The sequence below is a fragment of the Notechis scutatus genome, chromosome Z (assembly GCF_049901735.1).
Source record: "Notechis scutatus isolate UNSWTSFEM ecotype Mainland chromosome Z, rNotScu1.2, whole genome shotgun sequence".
Classification (NCBI taxonomy): Eukaryota; Metazoa; Chordata; class Lepidosauria; order Squamata; family Elapidae; genus Notechis; species Notechis scutatus.
In genome coordinates this window covers 136071291-136098249 of record NC_142025.1, presented here as the reverse complement: position 1 = coordinate 136098249, position 26959 = coordinate 136071291, and the positions used below count along the sequence as shown (strand labels likewise).

The 26959-nt window shown below is 42.1% G+C and overlaps 1 protein-coding gene across 4 annotated transcripts in view; it reads left to right on the top strand.

Moving 5' to 3' along the window:
* Window positions 1-742: 742 nt before the first annotated feature.
* LOC113418606 (BAR/IMD domain-containing adapter protein 2-like) overlaps window positions 743-26959 on the top strand; it is a 31818-nt gene continuing 5601 nt past the window's right edge. For 2 of the 4 annotated variants that reach the window (XR_015745950.1, XM_087947174.1), the window contains exons 1-13: window positions 744-869; window positions 5074-5149; window positions 5281-5367; window positions 11497-11558; window positions 11784-11855; window positions 13370-13507; window positions 17374-17526; window positions 20116-20310; window positions 20581-20803; window positions 21811-22012; window positions 23645-23716; window positions 24808-24958; window positions 25277-25317. Coding sequence is in view for 3 of the 4 variants with exons in the window: in XM_087947174.1 (XP_087803300.1) it covers window positions 822-869; window positions 5074-5149; window positions 5281-5367; window positions 11497-11558; window positions 11784-11855; window positions 13370-13507; window positions 17374-17526; window positions 20116-20310; window positions 20581-20803; window positions 21811-22012; window positions 23645-23716; window positions 24808-24958; window positions 25277-25317 (1520 nt within the window). In the remaining variant the exon portion in view is untranslated. Of the gene's footprint in view, window positions 870-5073; window positions 5150-5280; window positions 5368-11496; window positions 11559-11783; window positions 11856-13369; window positions 13508-17373; window positions 17527-20115; window positions 20311-20580; window positions 20804-21810; window positions 22013-23644; window positions 23717-24807; window positions 24959-25276; window positions 25318-26959 lie in introns of all 4 variants that reach the window. The other 2 variants (XM_026677590.2, XM_087947175.1) reach the window with 2 other exon arrangements.

Below are 26959 nucleotides of genomic sequence, written 5' to 3'. Positions count from 1 at the left end.
ACTACTAACCAGAGCATACAAAACATTTGCTAGACCAATACTCGAATACAGTTCATCAGTCTGGAACCCTCATTACGTATCTGATATTAGCACAATTGAGAAAGTCCAGAAATATTTCACAAGAAGAGTTCTCCACTCTCTTCTACTCGTTGTAGAATACCTTATGCCACCAGACTTGAAATTCTAGAACTAGAAAACCTTGAATTACGCCGTCTTCGGTCTGACTTAAACATGGTATATAAAATCATACATTGCAATGTCCTACCTGTCAATGAATTCTTCAACCATAACAACACAAGAGCACACAATAGATACAAACTCAAAGTAAACTGCACCAAACTTGATTGCAGGAAATACGACTTCAGTAATAGAGTGGTCAATGTCTGGAATACTCTACCCGACTCTGTAGTCTCTTCCCCAAACCCCAAAAACTTTAACCTTAGACTGTCTACTATTGACCTCACCCCTTTCCTAAGAGGCCTGTAGGGGCGTGCATAAGCGCACCAACGTGCCTACCGTCCCTGTCCTATTGTTTCTCTTATTCTTTTATTTTTCTTATATGTACCCATTTCATGTATTCACAACTATGTATACACTTATACTTATTATCTTGTAAACAATTGGCAAATCAAATAAATAAATAAATAAAATAAATAAATTGAGCACGGCGCCGCTTTTGACTTTTTGTAGGATCAGGCTGCTTCTTCCCTTCCTTTACGCCCCCCACTTTAAGACCCTCCCCTTGCTCTCCTCCCGCCCACCCACTTTTTAGCCCGCCTGCCCAGGCCCCTGTCCAGGCTCTCTCTGACCGTCCAGGCATCATGTCCCGCTCGGAGGAGGTGAACCGGCTGACCGAAAATGTCTATCGGGTAAGTCGCTTTCCATACACTTTTGCTACAGGTTCTTCTCCAAAACTTCTTTCTGTCTTCCTTTCCCTCCCGTCCCCTCTTCTTCTTCTTCTTTTTCTCCGTTTCGTTGGCTTTCCTTCCATGGTTCCCTCCGTCTTTTTCTTCTCCTGTTCATTTCACCTCCGTAAATTGGCTGGTCCATCGATCGATCCCTCCCAGCCTCACCCCCTTCACTTCTCCCCCCACACAGCCGGGAATATACCCCCTTCCTGCTCCCCAGACTCAATTCGTTATCCAAGTTTGTCTTTCCAGTTTCCACTTTCGCCTTGGTCCTGCGATGTATCATACATTTTGGCTTTCTGGTCGGACTTCGCAGCCTTTTGTTCGACTCCTAAAAATCGGAGGGTGGAGGTGGGGGGGGGTGTTTAGAAGCAACAGGAGGTGCGTGGAAAGAGGAATTGGGACATAATGTTCCAGAAGCCCCCTTCCTCCGCTGCCCCCCCATCTTTTGGATGCTGAGAAAGTGCCAGACTTTAATAGCAAGAGCTAGTAAGTTTTCCCTTTCGTTCTGTTAAAAAATCACTATCTAATTACTAAAACGGAGAAATTTGTAGTGATGGGAAGCGGGGAAAAAAAAGTTTGATGCCGCTATTAGCGGATACATTTAATGGTTTCTAGCTGTTAGGACGCCCATTGCGTCGAATGGCGATTGAAAGAAAGCCTTCTGCCTTTGCTTCGGCTTCATGTTTTGAGCCCGAACCACCGTGATTTTGCGTCTGTGGCTGGAACAATTTGGGAAAACTTCGTCAAATCGGCAGAATCTGTGGGAAAGTTTCCTTGAGGTCGCACGTGGGGAAAAAAAAGGAAGAATATAAATTCAATAAGAATAAGAAAATAAATCGATATAAGAAAGCAGGGAATTTGGCAGGTTGGGTTCTGGTGAAGATGGAAGAGTTTGGTAGTGGTATTTCCCTCCACCCAATGGAAATGATGCAATTTTCATGCCAAATTACACTCCCCCCCCCCCCACACACACACAGCTTGGCTGGGGATGAAAAAATGAAACTTAACCCATGTGTTGCTCGCCCTCCTTTGAAACATTTGGTTCCCCTTCCCTAATTATCTTGATGGAGACTTAATGGGTTATTTCCTTATCTGTAAAGGAAAGGCACTCATCAGCACAAGGTTCCTGTGCTCCCGGCTTGCTGCTGCCATAACTCAGGGAAGCCACATCTGACATGACATGGGGTGAAGCTATCCTTTTGTGGGAGGAGAAAAAGTCTTTTAAGGCCTGAAGAATTGGAATCACAAGGAAGCTGGAGCATGCTGATGCTCACCAATGTTTCCTAAATTATTGGGAATATTATATACCAGTCTCTGCTGGAAGGTCAAGACTGGATATAGGACCTACAGTAATAATACTTCTTAAATAATGGGAATATTGTATGCTAGTCTTTGGAGTAAGGCCAAGGATATGGGACTTACCACAAACATGTAGGATAGAACAGAGTGAGATGGAGACTTTATTAGACCCATTGGTTGAATGACAAATGTTTATCCTGACCTTTCTGGATTCTAACCCTGTTTCACAGTAAGTTGTGGATACATGCTTCTAAAAATAATAATTACTGTTGCAGGATCCAATCTGGGTTGCTCACTTGAGGCCAGAGGTTTAGTCTAGGAACTTTTGAATTTGTGCACATTCGGGTACAGAGAAATTCCCTGAAGATGGACTCCAGCACGAATCCAAAAACTTGAAAGACTAACCTCTGGTCCCTGATTGCATCCTGCAACATTATACTGGGACACATTATATTTTCCTCCATTTGTAATAATTACTATTTATGGTTTGGCTGTTGGTTTTGTTGACTTTGAGAAGAAGAGGGAGATGCCAAGGAAGGAAGCCAACAGTGGCATATCTTTGACCTGATGCCTCTTTTTAGTGCCAGGCAGAAACATGCCCCCTAGGTGATGACACAGGCTGGATTACACATGCAGCCACATGTGGCAGGAATGAACTGACTGACTTTTGTATTATTTCCAAGTTCAAGAGGGGATGTAGTTTCTCTGCATTAATTTTTTTAAAAGTATCTCTGCAGGGACAGATCAACATCTCTAGTCTAGAAGAACCCACAATGTCTCTGCAGGGCTGGATGTTTTTTGCATGCAGGAAATGTTCTCCCTGAAATGCATTCCAATGGTATCCAGGCATGTATGCCAGGGATTGGAACCAATGCGCTCTTATCTCATAACGATTCTTGTGACTCATCTACCAACTGTTGATGCAATTTCAAATTTATAGATGGGCAGGTCTGTTCAAGAGGAGATAAGAGTTTGGAAAAGTCAAAGTAACAGCTGGGTCCTTGTGGTGGACAGGTATAAAAAGAGGTAGGGCTGGGACTTTAGAAGGGGCTGTGCGTTCATCACATGACCCCAGTCAACATCTGGAATTTTTCACTCTCCCTGTTCACCCCACCATACATGGGAGGATTTTTGGTGGAACTACTTACTACAGAACTCCTAACAAAACTCAACCACAAGTTTTCTGTCAGATGTGCAGATAATTCATAAAGTAAACTTACAACTTTTGCAGCATCTTCACGATCACGTGATGAAAATTCAGGTGTTTGGCAACCAGTTCATATTTATAACCATTGCTGTGTCCTAACACCATGTGATCACCTTTTTGTGACCTTCTGACAAGCAAAGTCAATGGGGAAGCCAGATTCACTTAACAACTGGGTTGTTAACTTATCAGCTGCAGGGATTCACTTAACAACTGTGGCAAGGAAAGGTCGTAAAATGGGGCAAAAACAAATGTCTCACTTAACGGCATAAATGTTGGGCTCAATTGTGGTTGTAAGTAATACTGCAGCATAGTACGGTACAGAGTACTGCTATCTGTACGGTACTGTAGTATACTACCATAATACATAGCCCAATATTTTATTAGCTCTGCAATAGTTCTGCTTAGGACCCAGTTAGAAAGCTGAGACACGTTGCTGTGCCTGAATATCCCTGGAAACTCACTATACTATAAAGGGGTAATATGCCAACCTAGAACTGCTGTAGCCTCTTATTCAAATCTTTGTCTGTTTTTGAAGTTTGCTAGGTGAAATGGGCTCACACATATACATACATAGACCCACACAAAATCATATTCTTCTCACTTCTCGATCTTCTCCGTACTTCTGATCAATATACCTCTCCCCATATAACCCATATTTCCTTCTCTTTCACATATATTACAGTGGCCTTAAGCCTGTATTATAAAGGAGAATTCTTAAAACTCACCTTTGTCCTTTATTTGGATTATTTAACTTTTATCATACAAATAATGACAATTAAGTCTTTCATATTCATGTGAAAAATAGAGAAACTGAACTGCATTTATAAAATAATGCATGTATAGTTTGATTTCAGATACTAGAATATGTGCTTTTTGTAAAGCTTTCTTGATTTTGCTCTTAAATTTTCATTTGTAAAGCAAAAGTTATAAACCAGGGCTCCTCAAACTTGGCAACTTAGTCTTGTGGACTATGCTGGCTGAGGAATTCTGGGAGTTGAAGTCCACAGTCTTAAAGTTGCCAAGTTTGGAGACCTCTGTTATAAACAATTACATTTTTGTCGTTATGAACCTCTTTAAGATGTGCCACTCTTTCAGGTTTATCATTTATTGTTTCAAGGAAACTATGTTTGTTGTACATATGTTGGATCTTTTTTCCAAAATGCTTCATCCACTTTCAAGCTCAAAGGTTGCTAAAAGTGATCTTGCCAGAGATCTTTTATGTACTTTTAAATTCCTATTAGATTATACTGGGGAAAAACACATTTAGATCTATAGAGATTCTCAGTCATCCAGGTCATGGTTGTCCAAAAGATGCTTTTTCAAAAGGCAACTGGACTTCCTTTGTTTTTCCTTGAAGATGTTTTGCTCCAAGAAGCTTCTTCAGTTCTAACTGAATGGTGGAGAATGGAAGGATTTATATTTATATTCCTTGCAGTCAAGGAATGTAAACCCTTCTATTCTCCACCATTTGATCAGAACTAAAGGAGCTTCTTGGTTCAGAAGTGAAACGTCTTTAAGGAAAAACAAAGGAAGTCCGGTTGCCTTTTGAAAAAGCACCTTTTGGGACAATACACTTTCTCTAGAGATTGTGGAGGTGTTTAATTTTGTATCAGGCCAGAATAGTTTATGTTTTGTTTCCTTCTCTATTCTGACAAGGTGATTCTGGACCAGTTCAATCCAAGTTTAAGGAATTTTGTTACCATGGGGAAAAGTTATCAAAAAGCCCTCTCAGGTAAGGGAATACCCCATTCCAACTCTCTGACTTTAAATCAGGTCAGCATTGGTCCTTTGAAGGAGAAACATCAGCATTCAGATTTCATTATTTGATGTCTGTTCTATCCCACTCCCTGTCCACTTTTACAGGAGTTACGGTTGCTGCCAAAGGCTACTTTGATACCTTGGTGAAACTTGGTGAGTTGGCCAGTGACAGCCAAGGATCCAAAGAGTTGGGTAAGTTTTTTCATTGATCTGTTTTGTCTCTTCCAAAACAACAAACCATGTTTCCTCTTGTGACACACTTCTTTTGGAAAACACTTTATGGCTTCGCCAATGTTCTAATAAGAGACAGACAGGGCATGGCTTGGTGGGCGGGGCAGGGGAAGGATACTGCAAAATCTCCAGTCAGAGGTGGTATTTGCGGGTTCTCTGAACTACTCAAAATTTCTGCTACTGGTTCTCCAGAACTGGTCAGAACCTGCTGAATACCACCTCTGGTTGGGACAGAGTTGATCAGGCTACATATCTAGGCTACAAAATTGCAAGCAGACAGTAAATGGTAAGAAATACAGACAATCATCAACTTGCATCCATTGGCTTAGTGACCATTTAAACTTACAATGTCACTGAAAAGTGACTTATGGCCATCTTTCATACTTACGACCGTTGCAGCATCCCCAGGGTCACATGATCAGAATTCAGTCTCTTGACAACTGGCATGTGTTTATGGCTGTTGCACTGTCCCCGGGGTCTTCTAATCACCATTTGTAACCTTCCCAGCCATCTTCCAAAAAGCAAATCAGTGGGGGAAGCCAGATTTGTTTAGTAACCACATGATTCACTTAACAACTGCAGTGATTCACTTAACTGTGGCAAAAAAGGTTGTAAAATGAGGCACAATTCATTTAACAACTGCCTTGATTAACAGTGAAACTTTTGGGCTCCCTTGTAAGTTGACAATTATATATAGTGTTTTCTGCATAGCTGTGTGGCCATCTAACCCCTGTCTGGATTTTTGCAGCTCAGATATGGTGGCCTGACTATTGTTGGCTGGGGAATTTTGGGAGTTGAAGTCCACATGTCCTTAAAGTTGCCAAAATTGAGAAAGATTGGTTTACATTATGAACATTGGCATTGTGACTTGTTCATTTTCCCAAAAGAGAAATCAAAATTCCACACACACCCCTGCACCCATCAGTCCACCACCTGGTCCAAGCAATTCTTTATCCCAACTGAAGACATCCTCCCAGTCCCTCCTCTCCAAGAGCAGGGCATCCTGTCCTTGACACTCTGAGAAAGAATGTTGTTGTGTCTACTCTTCCATCCCACTCTGCTATTCCCCACTCCCGATTTCTGGGCACTAAATGTGGCAGCATCGAAGCTTCCAAGGAAATGGCTTCCAAGGCTGACAGCTGTTCTACATCCATAGATTTTTGCTTGTCTCTTAAGTTACTCCTAACTACTTGTATTTTTTTTAACATGGGGATATGCCTGTCTACGTTCAGGATTTACAGGTGGTCCTCGACTTAACAGTGACCATTTGAAGTTACAGTGGCACTGAAAAAAGGGAGTTATGGCAGTTTTCATACTCACTACCATAGCGGCATCCCCATAATCATATGATCAAAATTTAGACATGTGGCAACTGGTTCAGACTTATGACCGTTGCTGTGTCCCGGGGTCACGTGATCTCCTTTTGCGACCTTCTGACAAGCAAGGTGAATGGGGGAAGCCAGATTCACTTAACAACCAGGTTACTAACTTAACAACTGTCATAATTCACGTAAAAAGGTGGTGAGAAAGGTCATAAAATGGGGCAAAGCTCACTTAACAAATGTCTCATTTAGCAACAGAAATATTGGGCTCTCTTGTGGTTGCATAATGTATATTATGTGATTGGTACCTTTATAATTTGGCAACGACATTATACTGGTGGCATCATGGAAACAAACCCCAGAGAGAAGCAACTCCATGCATTTAAGGTAAACTGAAATGAAAAACTTAGTTATGTGTTCAGCAGAATCAGCTGGGAAATTTTGCTTCTGCTGTACAGTTTTGTACTGAGGAAGAATGATCAAACATGCCATTTACACCTGAGAGAAAAATAGGGATTTTTTTTTTTCATATTTTATTGTCAGAACAACCCCCCTCCCCCAAATATCAGTAAGTATGTCTATGGATATTCTCAGTCATCCAGGTCATGGTTGTCTCAAAGGTGCTTTTTCAAGAAGCAAATGGACTTTCTGTTTTTTCTTTGAAGACATTTTGTTTCTCATCCAATATTCAGTACAATGCAGTGAGACATGTGCAGTTCCATACATTGGGGAAACAAAACAACTATTTCATAAACGCAAAGCACAATATAGGAGAACAAACTCATCAGGACATGATTCAGCATTTGAAAGGACAAAGGCCATTTTTTTTTTGAAGACAGCAAAGTCCACATTTTGGACAGAGAGGACCGCTAGTTTGAAAGAGGGGTCAAAGTGGCCATCTGTGTCCAAATGGGATGGTCTTGTCTCAACAGAGGGGGAAGGATAGGACATCATCTATCTCCAATCTACCACACAGTTCCTTCAGCAGTTCCAAGAAGGCCACACCAATTTGCACCACTTAGGTGACCCTGAAGACACAGACAAACCTCCAGGTGGCCTCAAGGACTCTCTAAAATAATGCAAGGGACCAGCTGTCTGCAAGGAATATAAATATAAATCCTTCCATTCCCCACCCTCCAGTCAGAACTGAAGAATTTTCTTGGGTGAGAAGCAAAATGTCATCAAAGAAACACAAGAAAGTCCAGTTGCCTCTTGAAAAAACACCTTTGGGACATCAATAAGTATGGTACAGCCCAAGAACAGGCTTATTGCTGGTGCACTTAATTATATAACTATCCATAAGCTACTTTAAGTTATTTTGGGGGCTTTGGGATTTTTAGCATTTTATTTTCTATGAATGCCTCCAGAGTTTTCTTGAGGGCCACAGGAGTTGTTGAAATGAAGATTATGTTTGTAGCAAACGTTTTGTTACAAAGCAGGGGACATTATCATTCATGGGTTTAATTAAAACTTATTTTATAAATGAAATTAAGTGTAGGCAGGCTGAGGGACCTTGTCCAGTAAATGACAAGGACAACATTAGACCTAAGGCTCTGGCCGTGGATGATGGGGCTTGTAAATATCTAGCACGTTTAGAGGGGACTAGTTGCAAAAGGCTGTTGTCAGCGTTCCAATCAAACTCTCCATTTCCGTTCATCACTCAGAAACAAAGTTCCCCCAAGTAAGAATTTATTTAGAGAAGTCATATTGGCAGATGTGGGAAAACCTGAATCTGGGAGTTCTGGGTTTTCCCCTCCCAAAAGAGAAATCAAAATTACACACACACCCCTGCACCCATCGGTCCACCACCTGGTCCAAGCAATTCTTTATCCCAACTGAAGACATCCTCCCAGTCCCTCCTCTCCAAGAGCAGGGCATCCTGTCCTTGACACTCTGAGAAAGAATGTTGTTGTGTCTACTCTTCCATCCCACTCTGCTATTCCCCACTCCCGATTTCCGGGCACTAAATGTGGTAGCATCGAAGCTTCCAAGGAAATGGCTTCCAAGGCTGACAGCTGTTCTACATCCATAGATTTTTGCTTGTCTCTTAAGTTACTCCTAACTACTTGTATTTTTTTTAACATGGGGATATGCCTGTCTACGTTCAGGATTTACAGGTGGTCCTCGACTTAACAGTGACCATTTGAAGTTACAGTGGCACTGAAAAAAGGGAGTTATGGCAGTTTTCATACTCACTACCATAGCGGCATCCCCATATTCATAAGATCAAAATTTAGACATGTGGCAACTGGTTCAGACTTATGACCGTTGCTGTGTCCCGGGGTCATGTGATCTCCTTTTGCGACCTTCTGACAAGCAAGATGAATGGGGGAAGCCAGATTCACTTAACAACCAGGTTACTAACTTAACAACTGTCGTAATTCACGTAAAAAGGTGGTGAGAAAGGTCATAAAATGGGGCAAAAAACAAATGTCTCACTTAAGCAACAGAAATGTTGGGCTCTATTGTGGTTATAAATCGAAGGCTGCCGAAACATTTAATCCTCAATTTACGACCACAATTGGGACTGGAAAATTTGATGCGAAGTGGTATGGTTGTTAAGTGAGGTATCACATGACTGCACCTGATTTTTTTTACCTTTTCGTCACGGTTATTGAGCAAGGCAACACATGACACGATCCTGTCATTTTCCCCATTGACTTTGCTTGTCAGCAGGGAAGATCTCAAATAGCAAAATAGCAACCCTGTGACTCTGGGATTTTTCAAATATAAATGTGAGATGGTTGCCAAGGGTCCAGATTGCAATCGAGTGACCACAAGTAAGCTGCGATGATCATAAGTGTGAAGACGGGTCCTAAGTCACTTTTTTCAGCACCATCACAACTTTGAACAGTTATTAAACAAATGGTTGTAAGTTGAGGATTACCTGTATATTACCAGGTAGAGCTGTGGTGGGACAGTGCTTAGAGTGCAGTATTGCAGGCTGTTTCTGCTGCCTGCAGGCTGCCTGCAAAATGGCAGTTCAATTCTCAAGGTTGACTTGGCCTTCCCTCCTTGCGAGGTGGGTAAAATGAGGACCCAGATTGTTTGGGAGCAATAGGCTGACTCTGTAAACTGCTCAGAGAGGGCTGTAAAGCACTATAAAGCGGTATATAAGTCTAAGTGCTATTGCTATATTACGTCAGCGGTCCCCAATCTTTCCAGCTTGGCAGCCCAGCTTGGTGCAGTGTAAAGGGGTGTGTGTGAATGGCAGGCACACACTTGCACAGCTACATTTGTGCATGCACACCCTCCTCTTGAACGAATGGAGCTTTCCGTGTGAGTGGAGGGCGGTTGCATTCTTGGGCACAAGCAGCAGGCACATACACTCGTGTATGAAGCTCCAGTCACATGAGAAGAGGGCACTTGTGCTCATGTGCAAAGTTTCATTTATGCGACCGGAGGGCACTCACACAAATGAAGCTCTGCGCATTAGTGCAAATGCTCTCCACTCGCGCAACTGGAGCTTCACATGCACACGCTGGGCCATTTCTCCCGTGGCCCAGGTTTTGAACAGGCTGTGGCTCAGTACTGTGCAGCAGCCCCAGGGGTCGGGTACCCCTGTATTATATTTAATCTGTAGTGTGTACCATAATTAAAGTATGTAGATCACAGGTTGCTGACTCAAGACTAAATGTACACAGCTGTCTCCAAAGCTCTCTAGAGTAGTGGTCTGCAGCCCACTGGTGGTCTGTGAGAAAATTTTGGTGGTCTGCAGAGAAATGTCATCCCCAGAGCACCCCCCCAAAGCAATTAATCCAGGCTGTGCAGAAACACAAATCTGCCCCGCCCACATTGCCCATGGGAACTGTCCCTGCCCACTCACTCCTTACCTGGCAAACTTGCCTGCTAAGTTGCTATTTTTCCTTTTTTTCCCCGACCACCAGCTGTTCTGCTGTGCCAGGAGATTTAGATTAGCTAGAAAGCAGGAAATCGTTGGATGTGAGTTAATTTTGTGAGTTTGCTTGCTAGCAAATTTTATGAGTTTGCTTACAAGCAAATTTTACGTGACAGACTCAGGTAGCCAATGGCAGAAAGATAGATCTCTGAATCTGTGATTCTGTGAGCAACTCAAGCAGCCTGCCTGCTTTGCCTGATTTTGTGTAAAAGTTGCTCTTTTTTAATAAAAAATACATTTTTTTTATATATTTATAATATTTACATACAAGCCATGCCCGGCCAGTCACATGACCACCAAGCCACACCCATAAATTAGGCCACACCCAAGAATTAGTTAAGAAATTTGAATCCCACCCCTGCCTCTCTCTCTCTCTCTCTCTCTCTCTCTCTCTCTCTGTGTGTGTGTGTGTGTGTGAGGGTGGGGGAGAGAGGGGTTAGATCAGATCTATTTCTCTCTCTCTCTCTTTCCCACCAACGTCAGCAAGCCACCATCAGTCAAAATTCATATTAGTGGTCCCCGGGATTTAAAATTATGTGTTTGGTAGTCCCTGAGGTCCAAAAGGTTGCCGACCCCTGCTCTAGAGCAGGGTTTCTCAACCGTGGCAACTTAAAGCTATATGGACTTCAACTCCCACAATTCCCTAGCCAGCATTAAAGTTGCTGAACTTGAGAAACCCTGTTCTAGAGCATGAAATGCCTTGTTTTGCTAGTTCCAGTTGAAAGCTGTTCTTCGGATAACATCAGGGAATTGAATTAATTGCAAAGGAGATTACCCTGGGACAGAGAAATCAAGTAGGGTACAAAAAGATCTTTAAATGTGGAGGGACTACCTTGGGTGCATTAACCCTTCAGTTGTCTTGGCCTTCAGGTGATACCTTGTTCCAGATGGCTGAAGTCCACAGGCAGATGCAAGTACAGTTGGAGGAGACGGTGAGTATCTGTATGTGATATTAGCACAGCACCAGGCCTGTTCAGTTAGATTAATAGCCTGCTTATTCTGGCACCACGTTCTAGATTAGACCTGCAGCCAATACCATGTCAATGTCTCACAGCCATTTCTGGGACTCAGAAGAGAGGGAATGGAGGGAGAAGCACTGGTCTCACTTTGCCCAATTGTCACCTGCCCTTCTTTGCTTTCCCATCCCATGCTCTTAGCTGAAGTTTTTCCACTCTGATATGCTATCCCAGCTGGAACACAAACTGGAACTGGATATCAAATATCTGGTGGTAAGTGAAAAGATTCATCTATTTCTCTCTGCTCCACAATTTCAAATTTATCTCTCTGTGGCTGACCATCACCTCTTCCTCATTATTATATATTTTATCCAATCTATACTAGCTGGATTCAGATAGCATGCTTTCATTAACCATGTTGACATAATGTGGTAAGCCAAAACTAAACATGGCTTAAAGAGAGCCCAGCTTTAAGTTTGGAATTTTTTAATTAGTATAGCGAAGAGCAGACAGAGTTGGAGGGTGGAGTTAAGCATATCATCAGCTTAGAGTTGTTGCATTCCCATAAACACTCCCAAGTCCAACCTCTCTTGAATTCCATTGACCCTTATCAGGCACCAATTTTGTGTTGACCTTTAGTTGACCAGATTCTTGTCTATAGGCTTGAATAAATCTATGCTGCAACCTTATAAAGGGTCCTGATTCTTTGTGCCTGACAGGTCAGCCAGCATTCCTCAGGGAACCCAGTTTTCCAAATCGAATGACCAATACTTGTATTGGATTTCAATTCCAAGAATCTTCCTGTCAATTAAAAGTCTGATCCATCTGGAGAATACCAAGTTGTGAAATCTAGTATCTCGGTTTGACATGGATTTTGACTCTTCATCAAGTTAGAAGCAACTTTTCTTGTCAACATTCAAATAGTCCTCACTTAATGACTACAATTGGGACTGGCAAAATATCACTTAGGAGTTTACCTTCTCATTCTCTATGAACTCTTTTTGTCACAAATGAGAATCATGTGATTGCAGGATGCTGCATGTCATAAATGTGAGGATTGCTCACAAAGCTTTCCCCCCTCCACCATTGTAACTTTGAAGAGTCACTAAACAAAGCAGGGAGTAGGTGAGGACTATCTGTATGGCCCTCTGTTTTTGGTTGAAAAGGATTCAGAACTTGACAGCAATTCCAGAAATATCTGTACTTTGATATGAAAACCATATGTCAGCCTTCAAGATTTTCTTCCTTTGCTTTGCATCTTTCGGCTGTCATAAGTAACTGGGGAGGAGGGAGGACATGGTTATGGGAAGCGGGCTGGAAGTTTTACAAAACAGAACTGTATAAGTTGGGGGGAAAAGTTTCTTGTTTAGGCTTCTATCCTATGTGCAGCTGTAGCTCTTTATCAAAATATGTCAAGGTCAACGGACAGAGGCCTCATCACCACCTGGAGATGCCCACATGATGTTATACACAACTTTTTATTAGATGAACAAATTGAACTGTTGTGGGTGGGAACGTTGCCATCACTTTGTATATGTGATTTATGCACTCATTTTCTCAGATTCAGAATTCCTTTGATGCTACCATTTGATTTCCAGTAAAAGATATCTTTTCTCTAATTAATGGAGTCTAAGTATTTCTTTCTTGGATTTTGAATGGAGCACCATCTGACATTATTCTGAATCTGAGAAAATGAGCGCGTAAATCACATATGATGGCAACATTCCTATAACTTCAAAGCTGATCTGGCCATGGTCCTTTGTTTAATCCCGTTTCCCAACTTTTAGGCGACCCTGAAGAAATACCAAGCAGAATATCGTGCCAAAGCTGAATCAATTGAAAAGTCTCAGACTGAGCTGAAGAAACTGCGCAAGAAATGTCAGCATAGCAAAAACCCAATGAAGTATGGGGATCGTGAAGTGCAGGTAGGTTTTTGATGGAGAAGGGAAGGGAGAAGGACATTGCAAAAAGAAATCTTAAGAAAACAATTAGAACATTCAGAACTTCTGGAGGAGATAAAGTTCATATCCTGTCAGAAATGGATGTGTGGGATTCAGGCCACTAATAAATCAGCCAGACTTCACCAGTTCAATGGACATGTTTATATATAAGATGTACATTAAAAATTACAGGCCAATGGACATGTTTATATATAAGATGTACATAAAAAATTACAGGCCAAACTCCCTTCTGCTGAGTTCAATAAATGATCTATCCAACCAGGCAGTTTTATCAACTTTGCACAGAATTGACTCTTCAAACTAATTTAATGGGATTTTTCTCTTTACAAACGCTTCTGTATTAATATTTCCCTTTTTCTTTAACAAAGTTTGTTACTGGATTTGTTTTGTTTTGTGTTTTGTAAACAGAATTCCTTTCTGGCCTGGTTCTGAATAGCTCAGGGCCTGGTAGTGAGCTGCAGCCCAGAAACTGGGTTGGCTAGCTGGGGAGTTCTGGGAATTGAAGTCCACATGTCTTGAGTGGCTGAGGTTGAGAAACACTAATTTAGTCACAAATGGCTGCATTAATAGAAAGCACTTGACCAAACCCAACCCAAACACATTTATGGTTCAGTGAGGTTTGTGTGAATCAAGCCAACTAAAAATACTATTTTTTATTCATAATTGTTAGTGTGGCAGCCTGATTTTATTTATTCCATACCATTTTCCCTTATGCACCATGCTCACATATTTCCCTGCACAGCACAAGAGCAGCCATTAATATGGATCAGCAGTGAGGAAATGCATGACATAAAGCTACACCTTCTTCAACCTGTCAATCACAACATATATTTCTTTCAATCCTCATAACCATTATCCAATAAGGCCATGCTGCTTAACAACTACAGGATGGGTCCAGCACACTGATAGGATTCAAATTTTTTCATTACCAGTTCTGTGAGCGTGGCAGGGTAAGGATACTGTAAAATCTCCAGTCAGAGGTAGTATTTTCTGGTTCTTTGAACTACTCAAAATTTCCGCTACCAGTTCTCCAGAACTGGTCAGAACATGATGAATACCACCTCTGGTCCAACACATCTGGAGAGCACTAACACATCTGGATTGCAATATGGTAAGCAATTCTACAATGGCATATATATAGAAGGCGGTGGTTTCCAGTGGCCATTGCAGTTCTACCTATATGAATAGCTTCAGTGTACATGATTACCGCTAACTGAACTTACAAAAGGAAGTGGGTTGACCGTGAAAATAAATTGGCAGAGTTGAATAACCACAGATGCTAAATAGATGCTATTAGATGTTAAAACCCAGACAACACAAACGCACATTTCCTCCAAAAATATTAATAATATTAATAATATTTAATAATTCAGCTAATACAAAGAATGTTGGATATGCTGAATTTTTAAAATCTGACAAAATTTGAGGCCTATGTTGTTTTATGGCACTAAGTATGCAAATTAATGCAATCTGGATGCAAAAAAAGGTATAAGGTGGAAAATGCTTGAAAGATTGACTTTCTGCAGTCTTTCAAAATGGCCTCTTACTTTCAGCTGTGCATTAAGAGTTGCTGTCTTCTACAGTGCAAAAATGAAACCTGACAGCTGTTGCTCCCTCCCCTTCCCATCTGTGTCTGGGTCACTGCCTTCTCCTTGGGCTGCTGTCTAGTGCTAAGATTGGGGTCACTAAGAAGGTGAGGTCTTGAAAGGGTTTAATATTCTGTGGCCATTTGGAGCTTAGAAAGATAAGCTCTGTGGAGGGGCTACCTGTGGAGGAAAAAAATCACCCTGATGCACAGATTGTTTTACACACCTGCCCACAAATGCACACCCAGTTTTGCCACATGATGTCCATTAACAGTTCTTGTGCAAAACACCTGCAGGCCCTGTTCTCATGCAAAACATTTACAAACCCTGTCCTTATGCAGAACACTTATAGGCCCCATTGTGCAAAACATATATAGAACCTTATTTCTACATGTATTTGCCTTGCCGGAGTCCTGTATCTGTAGTGCTCCTTTTGCATCACTTTTTCTCATGCACAGTAACTCCTCAACTGTTCTCCTGAGCCTCAAAGGGGATGGATGCAGCCCTAAAAATAAAAAAGCAAGCCAGAAATCTAATTTTACAGTATTGCACCAGAAAGTAGGCCACTCACCAGTGTGGTCTTGCATCTGCCGGGTGTGCCAGGCTGGCAAGCTGACACAACTCATCCTGCATTCATACTACTTCCTCCTAGCTCCCTGACTCACTCTGGGCTAGTGCCCTGCACCCCCTATTTATCTTCCCTCCTCCCCTCCCCATCCTGGGAATCCCCACAGCAAGCTTTGGGCTCCTTTTGTCAACCTTGTTGCCACAGTAACCATTACTTCAGGATCAAGGCCTGCTGCAGCTTGGGGGGGTGCAGTAAGGAAGGGGCACAAAATAACCCTTTATTGCCCGTATCTTCTGAGATTGCCCACTGCCTGCCAACCTAAGGTGCCGATAATAGAAAATCCAGCGCTTAACACAAATCTGAGCATTTTCTTCCTTTTTGTGTATGTGCGTGTGATTACGATGATACAAGCAGGACAAAGGTATTGAAGTTCCATGAAATTTTTTAGAGTGTTTCTCCTAGGAATCCTTTAAAAAAAAAAAAAATTAAGGATGGTAAGGAGAATATTAAGGAGAATATTTGTAGCTGAGGGTTGAAATGAAGAGTCCTTGGTGCTCTCTGAGCTTGGTTGGTATTTTGCAGACATTTCATTACCCAAACCAGGTAATATTATTGTGCTCTTGATGCTCCAGAGTGCACTGATGATGTTACCTAGTTTGGGTAATAAATGTTTGCAAGAAAGAAAGCTCAGAGAGCACAGAGCACTCTTCATTTAAGGAGGGTGTCAGATACCAGAGGAGTCTTGCACCCTTCTGGGGTTTTGGGCCACAGCTACCACACATCATCTGTGCACAAAGCAGCCGTAGATTGTGGGAAAATCTAATGTATCTGGGAAACGATAGACTGCTGTTCCTTTAAACATATGCTAGCGATAATAATATGTGTAAGTCATGCAATATGCTTAGGATCTAGTAGAGGCTTAAGCAGAAAAATAGGGCGAAATTATATCTGGTAAATGTTAAAACTTGAATACAAAATAGAATGTTTCAGTTTTGTTTTTTAGGACAAATTGAAGGAGTTGAAATAACTAACCAATCAACAAAATGTTGCAGATAGGAGGGTTGGGATATGGGAAAGGCTGTAATAGGACATCAAAATTGGGTATGAAATAATAACATGATAACAGCAACAATAATAAGTACATTCTACTGCACTTATACTGGGCACATTTTAACCTGCTGCTTTTTTAAGAGCCAAGGGCTGGGGATTCTAGGAGCTGTAGTCTCCAAACTGATGGAAGGCTCCTGATTGGAGAAGGTTGATGTTTGGGGTACCTGGATCCTGTATAATGGGGGTACTTTCAAAATATGGTCAACCAATCCTGGATATTGGATTAAAATGATTAGTCCAAGGTCCAACCCACTTTAAAAATAGGGGGAGTTTTGATTGCACCATTGTGGACAGCATGTAGACCAGTGTTTCCCAACGGTAGCCATTTTAAGATGTCTGGACTTCAACTCCCAGAATATCCATGCTGGCTGGGGTATTCTGGGAATTGAAGTCCAGACATCTTAAAATGGCTACCCGTTGGGAAGCACTGATTAAGATTTTCATGACCATACCCTGAGGACGCTACTTGCCATGAAGCATTGTTCTTGATTAAACGATGGCCATTGTCCTATCTCTGGATCAATTGGGAGTTGTCTGCTTTCTCTCTCTCTCTCTTTCTCTCTTAGTATGTGGAAATCCTGAGCACCAAGCAGAGCGAGCTGGATCGGTTTGTGGCGGAAGGCTACAAAGCAGCCCTGACAGAGGAACGGCGCCGTTATTCATTCCTGGTGGATCGCCAGTGTGCTGTTTCCAAGTACTTCAACAATTATCACAGCAAGGTGAGCTGCTTCTTTTGCGCTTCCTCTCCTCCCCTGTCCTGGCATTCACTTTGAGTTCAAATTCACCCTAGATATCGTCCACAAAACTTGGAAACAAGGATTCCTGTGTGCGTTGTCATTCTATATTTGCAAGAGAGATGTCAGAAAAACTTTAGTTATGGCCATTATCCTGCATTTTTTTGATAGTGTCGCTGTGGCTACTATTTTTTTTGCAATGTGGAAGTATAGCATTCCCCATGTTTAACCACAGATGGTCCTCGACTTCCAGCCATTCGTTTAGTGACTGTTCAGTGTTACAGTGGCTTTGAAAAGAACTGACTTATGACTGGTCCTCGCACTTGTGACCATTGCAGCTTTCCCATGGTCACCATGATAAAATTTGAACTTGGCAACCTGCACATATTTATAATGGTTGCAATATCCCAGGGTCATGTCATGACCATTTGTGACCTTCCCTTGCTTCTGGCAAGCGAAGTCAATGGGAGAAGCTGGATTCACTTAATGCCTGTTTCACGTAACAACGGCAGTGATTCATTTAACAATCATAAAATAGGTTGTTAAAATAGATTCTAAAATGGGGCATAATTCACTTAATAACTGCCTTGCTTAACAACAAAATTTTTTGACTGCAATTGTGGTTATAAGCAAGGATTACTTGTAAAATCAAATAATGGGAAGGCAACATGAATCCCCAGATGGAAAATCAAAGATACATATTCCTGTTTGAACTTAGGGGGAACAATGGGAAATAAAAGGTTAGGGTAAAGTAAAGAGGAATTTGGAAGTGGTGTTAAGGATTTCTGTTTATTCAACGTGAATATCACGTTGCCAGGAGTGGCGATATTTACTGAGACTGCATCAAATTTATTTTTTCCTGCTTTTTAAAATTCTAAATAAATTCCTCCCTTGGAGCTCCTTTTGCATGAAAGATTTATTAGCTCAAAGGAAGGATTCCTTCTCCAAACATATACTAGCTTCAAAGGAGAGTATTCCTCAGGAGCCTAGCAAACCTATTTAATCAATAAATTAAAATTCCCTTTTCATACTTGTCTCAGACATACACACAAGGGTCTCTTTTAGCTGAATGTTAAATGAAGGGATATATTAACTCCTTGTTTAAGTTTCTAGTTCTTATAATTGTGTAACGAAGCTTCCTGTCCATGCTTGGAATCAAAGGCAAGCAGGGTGCCAAGACAATATTTTCCTTCCTCAAACTAGGAAGCAATTGTTTGTTAACACAGCTCAGTGGATTTTCTACTGTTGGCAAGTCCCCATCTATTCTCTGCCTTTCGAGTCCCAGCTGGTCGGCTGGCTCTTCTTTTGTTGCCCTGCAATGGAGCTGGAAAGCAGGTTAGTGGGGTGGGGAGGGATTTTGCAGTAACCTTCCCCCAGGAGTTGGGAGTGAATGGGGATTTTATAGTATCCTTCCCCTGCCACGCCCACCAAGCCACGCCCACAGAACCAGTAGGAAAAATTTTGAATCCCACCACTGCTTAACAACCTTGTTACTAACTTAAAAACTACAGCGATTCACTTAATTGTGGCACGAAAGTTCATAAAATGGGGCAAAACTCACTTAATAACTGCCTTGCTTAGCAACAGAAATTTTGGGTTCAAAGTGTGGTTGTAAGTAGGACTACTTGTACTGGCAAGTTTTAGAGAGAAAGGGTATAGATAAAGAGAATGTTTGTAATTCAGGGTTGAAATGAGGGGTCCTTGGTGCTCTCTGAGCTTGGTTGTTTTCTTGCAGACATTTCATTACCCAAGCTAGGTTACATCATCAATGCAAGTAGGAAGTGGGGTTTGTTCTCTTAATAAAAAAAGTGGCTTGCTCTGTTGGTGAAAGTGGTCTTGGTGGGTTTTTGGTTGGGTTGTTTACTATTGGCTTGTTTGGCAATTCTTTGATTGGGGTATTGTGCACTTCTTGATTGTTGTCTGATTATTATCTGCAGCAAAACAACCAGTCGCAATAGCACTTAGACTTATATACAGGTCCAAATGCTTTACATCCCTCTGTCAACTCTGAAATGGATCAAGGCCACAACAGCCATCTTCAGTTTTTCAAGCTGCCACATAGCTCAGGGAGGGTGGTGGAGGGGGAGAAGAATGGAATGCGATCCAGCCAAAACAATCTACTATCCGTGGGAACCAAGGTCACTCCCAACAGATGCCAGCCAGAGTCTGAGACTGGTAGGTTGTTTTGGCTGGATCACATTCCATTCCTCTCCCCCCTCCCCGAGCTCTGTGGTAACTTAGAAACGGAAGATGGTTGCCATGTGTTTGATCTATTTCAGAGTTGATACCCTCTCTAAGCAGTTTACAGAGTCAGCATATTGCCCCCAACTATCTGGGTCCTCATTTTACCAACTTTGGAAGGATGGAAGGCTGAGTCAACCTTGAGCCGGGGAGACTTGAAGTGCCAAGCTGCTGGCAGCCAGCAATCAGCAGAAGTAGCCTGCAGTACTGCTTTCTAACCACTGTGCCACCATGACACTAACCAAGCTTAAAGAGCACCAGAAACTCTTCAGAAAGGGTATAACTTGGCTAGCTAAAAGGGTGATCAGACAACCGTTATCTCATTTGCAACAGGTGCAGGAGCTTTTGTCAGCCAAACTGCCCATTTGGCAAACATCGTGCATCCAACCTACTCGTTTACCTGAGCGGGCATTGGCCCTGGTCAAGCTCACCGCCAACAACACCACAGCTGGCATTTCTGCCCCAGGCATGGATCCTCTCCTTGTCTCCAAGACCTTGGAAGAGCCTTTAGAATTGGGACAAAATCGCGTGAGTGTTTGTGGGTCAGGGCTGATAAACGGGATATTAGCTTTTCCCTTTGCCTTCTTCACTGTTTGGGTTTGAGTTTCCAAAAACCATCAAGGTCTCCAAATGGCACCTTCTGGTATGGCCTGGAGCAGGAATGGGGTAGGCTTTCCTGGCCTTTAGCTCATGAAAGAAGATGCATTTCTTCTACAGGAGAAAAAAAAAGGAAGAAAGGATCTGTATGAGATCTCATCAGTGCCCTGCATTTATTCATGCCTAACTTATCTCCCACAGAGGACTTCGATCCAGGAAGGAACAGTACTGCTAAATGGGGATTTGCACCGTGGGCGGGGATCCCGTGACTTCAATCACCTGTCAATCAGCGTGCCCCTCACTGCTACCACTTCAGGTCTGATCCCCACCCAGACCTCTTCACAAATCAAGGTTGCTGACAGCTATTCTTGCACTCTGCCAATACCACACAAAATGTCAAAGGAAACTCGCCTGGCCACAGTAGGTGAGTATTCTGCATCCATTCTAATTTGCATCCCATTCTGAGTCCATCTTCCTTCAGCCACTATATCTTTCGGCAATATAAGTAGTCCTCGACTTAACAACCACAACTTGAGCCCCCAAATTATGTTGCTATGTGAGACATTTGTTAAGTGAGCTTTGGCCCATTTTATGACCTTCCTTACCACAATTGTGAAGCAAATCATTGCAGTTGTTGAGTTAGTAGCACGGTTGTTAAATGAATCTGGCTTCCCCATTCGTTTTGCTTGTCCGAAGTTTGCAAAAGCTGATCACATGATCCCAGGACATAGTAAATATGTCAAATATAAATATGAACCAAAGTTGATATTGGTTCAACCAATGTTGATATTGGTTCAACCAATGTTGATATTGGTTCAACAAGTATCCGAATGTTGATCACATGACCATGTATTGGTCATAAGTGTGAAAAACGGTCATGTCACTTTTTTCAGTGCCATTGTAACTTTGAATGATCACTAAAAGAACTGTTGTAAATCGAGGACTAGCTGTAGTTCCAGGATTTTGACATTTGATCCTTCCTGTTCTCTCTAAATTCTGATCTAGAGTGTTGGAAGAATGTAAATTACCATATTCTTTGCAAGAAGATGAATAAAATCCATTTTTTCATTATTGTGCCATTTTTGGAACTGAGGACACTGGTTGAAAAGGTGCAAAAATATCAAGAGAAGTCCAGCATTTTCTGTGAGGGAAAGACAAGACCCCTTATGGAGTTACTCTTACATGGAATTGCAACCTGGTGTCCCTTCCCTAATACAGATATCTCTAACTTGTAAACGTCAACTCCTAGAATTCCTCTGCCAGCTATGCTAGCTAGGGAATTCTGGGAGTTGAAGTCCACTCATCTTCAAGTTATGAAAGCTGAGAAATATTGCTCAAGGGTTTACTTTGCCTAAGCAGAAAACAGCAGGGGAGAAACATAATCCAGGAATGCCATTAATTTCCACCTATCCTCCCTACCCTTTCTCGCAGCAGAGAACAAGACTCTGCCCCGCATTAATCCTCTTTCAATCCTGACTCCACGTTCCGATCGTCCAAGAGTCCAGGCAATCTTCTCCCATTCGGCAGGAGGGAACAGCACCCTTCTCAACTTCCAAGAGGGAGATATCATCCTTTTATTGGTTTCTGAGGCGAAGGATGGATGGCATTATGGGGAAAATGAGACAACCGGAATGTGAGTGAAAACCCCTCTATTCTTTTTGCCCTAAAAAAGCTAGATTACTACAGGTAGTCCTCAATTTATGACTGGTCACTTAGCAACTGACTAAAATTATGACAGACTCAAAAAAAAAAAAAGAAAAAAGAGGGACTTACGGCCTGGATCCTAAGTTCCAAGGGTCAGCTCCATTCCCAGGTGGTCACATGACTGCATTTTCGGTGTTCAACAGCACAACTGCTTTTATGGCCATTTGCAGTGTCCCGTCCCGTCCCACATTTTATAATCGTTTTGCTGAAATCTGGTGTGGTAGTTAGAAAACCACACCCATAGCAAACAATTGGTTTAAGTAACAATCACTGTAATTCACTTAATGACCATGGTAATTTGCTTAACAATCACTGCAAAATAAGCCAGAAAATTGTTTTCTTTTTTACAGTCATTATGATTTATGACCATAACGGGCAAGATCCATTACAGTTGTAACTGGAACACTACTTATATTCTCTTTCCCATTTGTAGGCTAGATCCCTCCTGTCAGTTTGTTTCTGTTTACAGGAATGCAGTGGACAAAACTCAAATATGAGGTTCATGACATTTAAATAAAAGGCTTCCCTATTAAAAGAAAGGGTCCCAGTCAAATTGGAGGAGAGGCATAGGGCTCTAGCTAAGGGATTCCAGATAGCTACCAGGGATAAGAAAGAGCATCAACCCACAGTGGGAAAAGCCCCTGACTAAAACAAATCAAAAGATCATATTTATTTAGAGAATGTATATGGCTCTCCACTCCCTTTCAGTGACTCTAGGGAGCTTACAAAAAATAAAAATCCAATATAAACATGTAAAAACAACACCCACCCCACCCACCCACCCTGGTGACAACAAGCAATCAAACAAGCCACTTGATGGGCTCCATGCCACTCTGAGTTCCCCAGACCCATTGGCAAAATCAGGTCTCCAGGGCCTTGAGAAAGAATGTTAAAAGTGGGGGGGGGGAGAGGCTACTCTCCATGGGGTGGTGTTTTTCAAAGGGAGGGGGCCACCATGGAAAAGGCCCTCATTCTAGATCCAGCCAGATGTACCTCCTCAGGAGAGAAGGCCCACAACATTCCCGGCCTCCCCGGTGGGCCAAATAGATGTAAGTGACCGCAAACTGACATTGCTCTAAGCCAGAATGTGCTTTGGTTTTGGCTGAGCCAGCTGAGGCTGAGCCAGCCTGTTGTAGTTTCTAAATCAGGGATTGTGACTTGACATTAACCTATCCATAAATCCAATCATCCTAAACCCATTTATTTTTGATAACTTCCTCTGAGATAGTTTGGGTTGAAAAATAGCAATTGGTCCCAAAGTGTTCTATGAAGTCTGTGGTGGAGCAGGAATTCGAATCTAGTTCTCTTTGTTCCTAATCCAAGATTCAAACTACTATACTTGATTCCCCTCCATAAAAATTCAGGCAGAGTGGGAGTGAGAGTTTACAAAGACCGCTTGAACTCTGGCTTTCCTCTTTGCATTACTTTATTCTGTCTTTTTTTTTTTAAACCCTAGCAATGGGTCCAATTTGATGCCTCCCCTCCTTCAGATGGGGAGAAAACAAAAAAGAGGTTTTGTGCTCTTCTTTCTCTCTTAACTATTTATGCCTCACACTTTCAGGAAAGGTTGGTTTCCGTTTTCCTACACTCGACCCTTTCCTTCAGCTGAAGGAGCTAACAAACCATTCAACAAGTAAGTCCTGGCACCTCAGTCTTGCAATTTAGAAAGAAAATGAATTGTTGTCCTTGACTTAGACCTGATTACTTAGCAACAGACCAAAGTTCCAACAGACCTGCCTGAGGTTACTTACCTTGTGACCATATTGGATGATCAGAAACTGGACCATGTTTATTGCCATTTGCAGTGTCCCACAGTCACATCACTGCGTTTTGGTTTCCTGTTTCTAACAAAACCTCACCCATGGTAAACCATGGGTTCACTTAAGGATCATGGATTTGTTTGACAACCGAAGTAATTCGCTTAGCAACTGCCACAGAAAAGGTCTTACAATCAGATCATTCACACGATCAACCTGTTTTAGGACCATCGTGAGTTGATGACAGTGATGGGGAGGCTGCATAATGGTTGAAACTCAAGGACTTAACTTGTAGTCTTCAGAGACAATATATCACAAGGACACAGGATACCTCCATCCCTTTTCTTCCGCAATCCACATGGCTCTCCCATCAGCTACACGATCAATCAGTATGTGCTGTATAGATTGATCCAGAAGATGCAAAAGCTCCTTTTCCTTTCCATATTAACAGAATAACAGAGTTGGAAGAGACCTTGGACGTCTTCTAGTCTAATTCCCCTGCTTAGGCGGGAAACCCTATACCATTTCAGACAAATGGTTATCCAGTCTCTTCTTAAAAACTTCCAGTGTTGGAACACCCACAATTTCAGAGGTTGGAGGCAAGAAGCTCCATTGATTAATTATTCTGCCAGGAAATTTCTCCTTAGTTCTAGGTTGCTTCTTTCCTTGATTGGTTTCCATCCATTGCTTCTTGTCCTGCCTTCAGGTGATTTGGAAAATAGGTTGACACCCCCCACCTCTTTTTTGTGGCAGCCCCCCCCTTAAGTTAAAAGAGGTACATGCCTTGACATTCAGGTTCCCCTGACAAAAAATTTTGGATTAATGGAATATATCTTGAAGGCTTGGAGCTAGTCTTTAGACTCCTTCAGGAAGCAGTGTGTTGTCTCAAATGGGCAGGCATTGGGTAGAAATCCTCACCAGAAATCTTCACCTGACTTTTGTCTGTCACTGGTGGCTTCCCTCTTAGCAAGATGAACAGTAGCAGCACAGGAAATTTGGATCGAGCTGAATCTCCTCCTGCTGGACCTGATGGGGAAGATGATTTAAAGTTTGGCCCTTCAGTCCGTATCTGTGCATCTCGACGACCTTACAGCATGTTAAATCCTGATCTGTCACAGGTGAGTTTCATGGAGGGAGGGAGGGAGGAAGGGAGGGAGGAAGGAAGGAGGGAGGGAGGGAAGGAAGGGAGGGAGGGAGGGAGGGAGGAAGGAAAGGAAGGAAGGAAAGAGTGGGAAAGGAAGATGAGAATGGAAAGAAGGAAAGGGAAATGGAAAGGAGAAATATGAGAAAAGAAAGGAGGAGGAAGAAAGGAAGGACCTGTATTTGCCCATTGCCATATGTAGGTGGTGTCCATTGTGCAAGGCCCTGGCTTTTGGCCATGAACAGAGAGGATCCCTTAACTTCTGAATGCATTTTTCTTTTATTTTTCTTTCCAGTTGACAAATGAGTTTGGAAGTCCAACTGCCTCTCCTTCAAGGTGAGAAACTCTCTTGTTTTCATACTATGGAATCTCTTATGTGTCCTGTTTTTGGCGTCATCTTGCGGATCTGTGCTTTTCGAACATAGAATTCACCTTATATGGTTGGGTTCTAGCTCTATAATTCTGATTTTATTGGTCACCACTGAAGTGTGTTTCATAGGCAAAGAAATGAATGTGAAACTTCTAGATAATAAACCAGCACTACAGATCTAAGACCAGCTTAAAACCTTTAAACCTGATCTTACACTGTAGCTGCCAGTTGTTTTTTAGTAGTTTTTATTATAATTGGTTAACTAATAAAGCACTGAGAGGTTTTATAATGAGAGAAAATTATGCTTGTGCAAAGGTACCCAGAATATACATTTTTTATAATACAGGTAGCCCTTGTCATATGATCACAAGTGGAGCCTTACTTTCCATTGTTAAGCAAGGCAGTTATTAAGTGAGTCGCTTCCAATTTTACAACCTTTTTTGCCATGGTTGTTAAGCAATTTGTTACACTGATTTCATGAATCAAGTAGTCATTCACGTAATGGTCATTAAGCGAATTTGGCTTCCCCCATTGACATTGATTGTTGGAAACGGGCCACAAGGTCACAAATGGCAGTCAAATGGCAGTCACGTGATGCTAATATGCTGCAACCATCGTGAATACATACAGGTTGCCTAGTGTCAAAATTTAGATCGTGTGACTGTAGAGATGCTGCAGTGGTCATATGTACAAGTACCGGTTGTAAGTTGCTTTTTTAAAATCTTGATGTAACTTTGAACAGTCGTTAAACAAATGATTGTAAGTTGAGGACTACCAGTATCGGTTCCACTTTGGTAGTCAGTTCAAAGTGTTCATTTTTTTTAGCCTATAAAGCAGGAACTGGGAACGTTGGCCCTTTTATGACTTGTGAACTTGTACGGCCCAGTTCTGAATAGGCCCTGGCCCGGTAGTGGGCCACAGCCCAGGGATTGAGGGCAACAAGTTTAGACATTAAACAGAGGCCTTATGATTCCTCTAAGCCAGTTGTTCTTAACTTTTTCTTCACCACGGACTCCCTTTAAATAACTTTTGTGGCCACAAAGCAGGACCCCTGAGTCTCTTAAATCAAGATTTAAACCATAACATTTCTTCAAGCTTTTGTGGGACCCCCTGTGATAACATCATGGCCCTTCCCTCAGGGGTCCGCAGATCACAGGTTGAGAACCACTGCTGTAGGCCATTTTAAACCAGTTTTACTTGTCTTTTCACCACCAAGCTATTTAATGTTTTATATTTAAAACGTTCATTTAAAAAAAAAAAATGCTGTGCAACAATTCTACTGCTGGTGAATTGAAGGGAAAGGATGTAAAGCCAAATAAATGAACAAATAAAATGTGGGTAGCTTTGCAGAAATCCATTGCATTGTCTGATGCGATACAGGCTATTCTGCCCCATTGGCTTTGTTGCTTTAATCTCCGTCTGCAGCAGCCTTTCCAAGATACATTGTCAGTTCCCAACACCTGCTGATTAAGAATGATGGTCTGTGTGTGTGTGTGTGTGTGTGTGTGTGTGTGTGTAATTTAATCAGTCCGGTAACCACTAGGTTGGGGAAGGTTGACCTTAAGGATAACAATTTTCTCTTTGCAGCTTCAGAAAGCTTCCTAAAAC